This window comes from Phragmites australis, chromosome 8 (genome assembly GCF_958298935.1).
Source record: "Phragmites australis chromosome 8, lpPhrAust1.1, whole genome shotgun sequence".
NCBI lineage: Eukaryota > Viridiplantae > Streptophyta > Magnoliopsida > Poales > Poaceae > Phragmites > Phragmites australis.
The window spans coordinates 19,321,053-19,327,661 of NC_084928.1; the positions used below are offsets into that span (position 1 = coordinate 19,321,053).

At 42.2% G+C, this 6,609-nt stretch overlaps 1 protein-coding gene across 3 annotated transcripts; it reads left to right on the top strand.

Moving 5' to 3' along the window:
* Positions 1-944: 944 nt before the first annotated feature.
* LOC133926737 (AT-hook motif nuclear-localized protein 10-like) lies at positions 945-6,385 on the top strand. Of its 3 annotated transcripts, none has more exons than XM_062372794.1 (6): positions 945-1,359; positions 1,447-2,068; positions 2,983-3,038; positions 4,495-4,623; positions 4,905-5,066; positions 6,013-6,385. In XM_062372794.1, the coding sequence occupies exons 2-6, from the start codon at positions 1,537-1,539 to the stop codon at positions 6,172-6,174; spliced, it is 1,041 nt and encodes a 346-aa protein (XP_062228778.1). In that variant the 5' UTR covers positions 945-1,359; positions 1,447-1,536; the 3' UTR covers positions 6,175-6,385. The 3 variants fall into 3 exon arrangements, with proteins under 3 accessions (XP_062228778.1, XP_062228779.1, XP_062228780.1); XM_062372795.1 differs by having other exon boundaries at positions 945-1,335; XM_062372796.1 differs by having other exon boundaries at positions 946-1,359; positions 2,986-3,038.
* The last annotated feature ends 224 nt before the right edge of the window (positions 6,386-6,609 follow it).

The following is a 6,609-nucleotide window of genomic DNA, read 5'->3' on the forward strand; positions in this document are numbered from 1 at the left end:
GTTGTTGACATTAGTTTTCCCTGCAGACTATGGTGATTTGGCATCGAAATCCTGCTTGAATCAAAGGCGTCTCGAGTTTAATTTCTAATGCGGTGGCTTGGATTAGTGGATGATCTTGGCCAATTGCAGCCTATCTAAATGATCAGGGTGAAGGAGGAAACTGCCTCTTTACACAACTATCGGAGGAGAGATAACATGGATTTTTAGTCTTTAGCATATTATAATTACAAAATCAATATGATACTACAATGGCATCGTAGTTTCCATGCTATTAAAGGTAGAGTTGATATTTCTCAGTTCAAATTAGGATTTTTTTTTTACCATTTGTTTTGTCACCGTAGGAACATATCTTTGCGCTAAATTGATAATGATATTTAAAGGAGAAAACATGATTTTTTGCCACCGTAGAACATATCTTTTTGGAGGCAGGGAGGAGACGCAAAAGTTATACGTAGAAATTTCACAAGAAACAAATCGAGCCGCAACGATTTTTGTTGCTGGCGTACCTTTTGGTTCAGTTCCAATGAATTCACAAGCACACGCCAACAGGAAAGTGAGCTTCCAGGTGTCCCCTCTGCAAACGCCCTTGTCCCTGACGGTGCCTGACAAAACGGGCCCACAAGGAGCCATATAATTGGTGCCGCATGTCGTACAGTAGTACACGTGAGAAACCCCCTCACCTGGCGTAGCAATAAATACCTTCCAAAAAAGGACATGGCCGCATCATGTGAACGCGACGGAGATAAAAAGATTTTCCTCGACGAAATAAAAAGAAAATAAACCCGTCAGTTCATGTGAACGCTGGGAAAAGGTAAATATCTCGCCTACCAACTTTTCAGTAACCCCTTCGGTTATCGGAAAATTCGCAGCTGATAAACTAAAGCCCAGGAAATTTGGGCTATAAAGACAGTGACTACTGCGAAGTCCGCGTATTTTAGGGTGCCCTCGTGAAAAAGCGCCTGCTCCCCTCCCCCTCTATGATCTCTTGGGTTTGGGCATTTTCTTTTCGCTCCTCCCGTCTCTCTTTTTCTCTTCTGAAGGTTTTGGACAAGAAATTTGCGAAGAGATTGGGGAATCTGAGGCAGGGCTTGGCAAGAGATTGAGGAAATTTGTCGTGCTGATCGATATTTTCTCTGTTTTATTCGTGTATTTTTAGGGCTTATCTTGGGGTTTCGTTTTCTCCACCGTATTTCGTAGAGGAAATTTGTCCCTGCGAAAATTTCGTTTTTTAGGGGTTTTTTCCGTGCTTCTGCGAAATTCCGAATCTTGTCAGACAAAGGGTAAACAAAAAAGGGGAATTTGTACCAGGAGTTGTTCGTCCATTGTTCACTTGCAGTAAGTACACTATCCACTTCTCCGGTAAGCTTTCTTGATCCCGCTGAATTCCTCGTCGGGACGCTGGACCTTGGATTTCTTGACCTCATGGGGATCGTGTATGGTGCCTAGGTCACTGAATCTTAGGGTACTGTGTTGCGGAGAGATCGAAAGGAGGAACCTTTTTTTGGTTGCTTCGAGGTGTGCTTGCGAGGAGGAGCCATGTCGGCGGCGGCGGCGGGCGAGGCGGCGGCGTACGGCGTCGGCTTGCAGAGGGGGGCCCTGCAGCAGCACCAGCAGCAGCCCAACCCCGGCGCGGTCCTGTACATGCACAACGGGGTCGCCGTCTACAGGAAGCCCCCCGTACCGGCGGCCTACCAGCGGCCTGCTGGCTGCAATGCCGCCGCGCCGGAGGCGGCTCCCGCCCACTCTCCCACGGCCATGGCGAGCGCTGAGCAGCTCAAGCGCAAGCGCGGGCGCCCGCGCAAGTACGCCCAGGACGGCGTTGTGCCCCTGGCTGTCGTGCCCCCGTCACAGCCAGTGGCGGTTGCTCCTGCTCCAGCTGGCGCTGGCGCTGCCTCTGGCGCGACACCCACGGTTCCTCCCGGCTTCTCTCCGAGCACTGAGGGTGGAGGTGTGGCGAGTCCTCAGGCGCTACCGCCGCCGCCCGCTTCAGAGGCTTCCTCTGTCAAGAAGAGGGGTCGGCTGCTGGGCTCCACTAACAAGAAGCAGCAGCCGCAGGTGGCAGCGCCAGGTAATGTTCTTGCCTGCCTTTTCAGCTGGAGCAAGTATCAGTAGCAAAAGTTGCAAGGAAGCATTGATGGATTTGATGGTATTTCAGTCCAGATACACGTATATACTAGTAGCACTTTGGGCTGCGCAAAGGAGCACCACAGCGAGTATTTTTATTTTTGTTGTTGCGCCGGCAAGCAGTATGCCATGACTATGAGGGGCAGTGGAGTTGTGGACAGGCAATGGAATACTTGGTGATAATGACCTTTATGCCCTTGAGCTTCTACTTGCTAGAGACTTCTTTCAGAAAAAAAAATCTGGCAACAACTGATCTTTGGTCCTTTCCAATTATTCATTAAGAAAATAATTTTGATGAGCCAACAATCCTGCCAAAGTCACCCTAGTAAAGGTTTATCCTGCTGGCAGGTCTCAGAGTCCTGCTTCATTTTTTTTTTACCACTTTGTGGTATTCTAAATTTGTAATTTATTTGCTTATTATGGTTCCTATGGGACTGGACTTTTACACTAGTTGTAGTCAATCTCCTGTTGGCATTCATCAACCCTTAGCCATTCTATTGCTGGATTAAAAATATTTGTACAGTGAAAAGGCACTTTGTGGTTCCCTTGCTCAGTTGGAATGTATCCAACTATTTATGAATGCCAAACCTTTTTTTAAGAACTTTAGTAGTTGACATTATAATTGTACCTTCCACTTTGAGCTTTCCTCATGCATAGCTGAAAACATTATCCATTTATTGCCAACTTATTATTAGTATCTTGCGTTCCACTCCAAAAGTGTACATAAGTATTTCAAAATATTTTAAGTAACATTTGCTCGATATCATGGGATTACCTAGCTGTTTGTATGTGTTAATGCCTCTCTATCTTCAGTTTGACAGCACTACACTAGATATATCTTTCCTGATTTCTTTTCAGCAGGATCAGGCTGGGCCGGATTAAAACCTCATGTTTTCACAGTCCAAGCTGGGGAGGTACATTTTCCCATGCTTACGATGCTCCTATAGATGTTTTAATGCACTCTTACGATTTTGTTATCTCTTAGTATCAGGATCTGTGTGTGATATGTTTTAACTTGTATCATTTGTTGACACCATTTGAAGCAATATGTTTTATTCCATGGCCGTGCTAAGTGTTAATATGCTGATGATGTCTTTTTTTATGCCTTTTCGAGCAGATTTGTCCTTGCTTGTTCCGCACTAGCTATTATGGTGCCATAACTTAAATCTGAATTGTTTTCTATTTTTAGTTCGTTACTAGTTCTTGGTCTTGTAAATAGCTACCTAGTACAATTTTACGACTGTCTTGCTCTCCATATCCAAGATTTTCTCTGCCATTAAAATGTTTGTTATGCTTTCACATGCTGCTTCATTATCCTGTACACTTTCTGCCATACTCCATAGTTGGAAGTGGCTTCAGGAAACCATTTATACATGCATGACCTACATATCTTGAGTTGTTAGTGCTTATTCAAATTAAGTTGTTAGGTGCATGACCTACATATCTCTCCATTTCATGTAGGCCAAACATTAAGCTGTTAATGCTTATTCAAATTTCAAACCATAATAGAGTTTTATGGCCTTAACTAGATATATTGAGATACAGTTGTAAGCTTTGTTGCTGGTCCATTTCTTCTTAAGGTTTGTTGTGCTATTCGGTGAAAGTCTGCCAAGTACAAACGAGCTGAATGCTTTCTCAGCAAACTTGATCTCATATTTTCTCAAGTGCTTGTATATTTTCTTATACTTGCTCTGCAAAAATTTGCATGTGTTCATCTCGTGATTTTTGTTAATAAGTGTTCACAAGTACAAAGCACCAAACAAAAATGAATTGAGAGATTTATTTTCTAGCAAGAATGAGAATTCTTAATTTGAATTGAGAGGGAATTTGTAGTTTGATCATCTTTTTGTTTGTTCTATAATCTATTTCTACTTCTATCTTATTAAGGTTTTTTTCCAGCTTGAATCTTCCTTTTTACATCTTCATGACTTTTTTTTCTTATGAAAATTCAGTGCTCTTGCACGTATTTTTGTTGCTGGCTGTTGTTATGTAGGACTAGCATTAGGTGGTGACTGATTAGATTGCCTTGTCCATTAAGGAATTAACAGATAGAGGAAGTTAGTGATGAGTTAAGGATTAGCTTCCCTTAAAGAGATTAGTTTCTACCCATTTGTTGCTTATTGTTTGGAAACTCCTCTCTTTTTAAGGGGGAGGAGATTATCAATAAAGGGACTGCACCACCATCATCACAGCCTTTGGGGCCTGGTCCTTGGCTGGCTGTCTCCCACTCCTACTCCCTATGCTCCAATTCCATCCTAGCTCATAACAGCTGCCTTTCGCACGGTCCTCAGCTTTCCCTTCCATATTTTTCCTTCTGTCACAACTTGCACATTCCAGGTAAACTGCTAAAGAAGGATCCATGATTTTCAGGATGTAGCATCAAGAGCCATGTCATTTTCTTGCAATGGATGGGCAGTTTGTATCCTCACAGCCAATGGCGCTGTATCTAATGTGACCCTGCGTCAAGGAGATTCTTCTGTTGGAACAGTAACTTATGAGGTTCGCGGCTTATTCTAACTTCGAATTTGTTCAGATGAAACATCCTTTTTCTGGTATTGTCTTTAAATTTGTGTCCTGCCTCCACTACTCCACCAGCAAAATTTACAGAAATAGAAAGAAAACTGTAATGGGAGGAATATAGGTTAAGGAATGACCTAATTATTTCCTTTACCACTTCTCAAGCAAAGCACCTTGTTTTTCAGTCCTGGTAGTAATTGCTGTTATTTGACTTATTTCATAGTTTTTGAATAACATTATAGTTCCTTGCATGCAATTTGCAGGGCCATTTTGAGATTCTCTCTTTAGCTGGCTCATATCTGCTATCTGAAAGTGCTGGGCTGAGCAGTCGAACAGGTGGACTTAGTGTTTCTCTTGCTGGTCCTGATGGCCGTGTTTTAGGTGGCGCTGTAGCAGGACCTCTAACTGCAGCTTCGCCAGTTCAGGTTTCCTGCTTCACTGAATGCACATGCCTTTTATAGCTTCAAAGCCCCTCGCAATAAATATGTAAATTCGTTTCGCAGAAATTAAGAGGTTTTTGATCTCCTCGTATGTACCTTTTTAATCCACATACATAGAAAGTTGATGTGCCCTTGGGAAGTTTCGGGAAGAAATTGGAATAATATCGATTCATAGAGGAAAAAGTTGAGCTCTTTTACGGTGGTTCATACTACCTAGAAGTAGGAGGTAGTATAAATCTAATCCGACGATCTATGTAATTAGATATTTTGTTAATTATGATAATTTTGTTAAAATTACTTACCATGTTTTTGCTAATAGAAAAATCGATACCGCAAACGTCGGATCGCTAACCCTAGCCGATGGGTAGCAAATGAACTCTCATGCTGAATGCAGATTAAAATATTAAAACAGCAATGAAATATTACTCTATTTAGAGACATATAACTGCAGTTAATTACTTTCATGTCACGTATTTTTCTTCCCAAAATAACCCTAATACTACTATACTACTCACATACTACTCACATATATTACCTATACTACCGATGAGAAATGAGTAGTATTCTGACTAATCTGAACCATTGGACTCTAAAAATAGATGATTAAAATTTCTCAAAAAGTTCTCTATTGATGCAAACAGCAGATATCTTATATCTTTCATATTTCCCAATTTTGCCCTCCTTGCTTCACAAGTCATGTGGTCTGCTTCCCGCATGTCAATACCATCAATGGAAGTGATTAACCAAGTGCCATTACATAATATGCATACTATCATATTTACAACAAATTATTATAAAATGATCAGTTTCATGTATGTTTTTATTTCTTTTCTTGGAAGTTTGCATTAGTATAGGACCTGTAGTTACTCCCTGATCATTGAGAACCTTTAGGTCTCCTAATGGCTTTTGTTTTTACTATTTTGATGTTCAGGTGGTCATTGGGAGCTTTGTAGCTGATGGGAAAAAGGAGCCTGACCCTATATCAGCACCTGGGAAACCTGGTTCCTCTGGTGGACATGGAAGCCTGCCAAATACTGCTGGCTCGTTCAACACTGGCACCCAACCAGGCTTTCCTAACTTCGCCCCATGGTAATGAACTTAGCTGGATCTTACCGCCCGCCTGCGCCATGGAAATGAGCTTAGCTTTCTTTAGGAACTGATGGCTGATGGCTTTCGGCTTCGATGCACTTTTGCCAGATCATTCTCTTGTAATGTGCCATTCAGCTGAAACTGTTAGGTTTATGCTTGTCGTTCCTTATTGGAAACTTCTAACTGGTTACAATAAAGTTTTAGCTTGTTGCTTCCATAGTTATTAGTCGCAATAGTGTCGCTATATCTATGCTATATTTCCGAGGTATAGAATCATGGCGCGCATAGCTTAGGCGCCATACATACACGGTCACGCATGGGTTATTGAAGGGAGGGACGAGCCATACATAAGCGTCTGTGGAGGGGTTATTGAAGGGAGGGGCGTGGCACAAGGCACATACCTGGTCATCATGCTTTTAACCTTTCACTGAGCCATCTT

Coding starts and splice junctions, on each gene's coding strand:
- LOC133926737 (XM_062372794.1), top strand. CDS start 1,537: ATGTCGGCGGCGGCGGCGGGCGAGGCGGCGGCGTACGGCGTCGGCTTG. Junction 3,039..4,494: donor TCACAGTCCAAGCTGGGGAG/GTACATTTTCCC, acceptor CATGATTTTCAG/GATGTAGCATCAAGAGCCAT. Junction 5,067..6,012: donor CTGCAGCTTCGCCAGTTCAG/GTTTCCTGCTTC, acceptor TTTGATGTTCAG/GTGGTCATTGGGAGCTTTGT.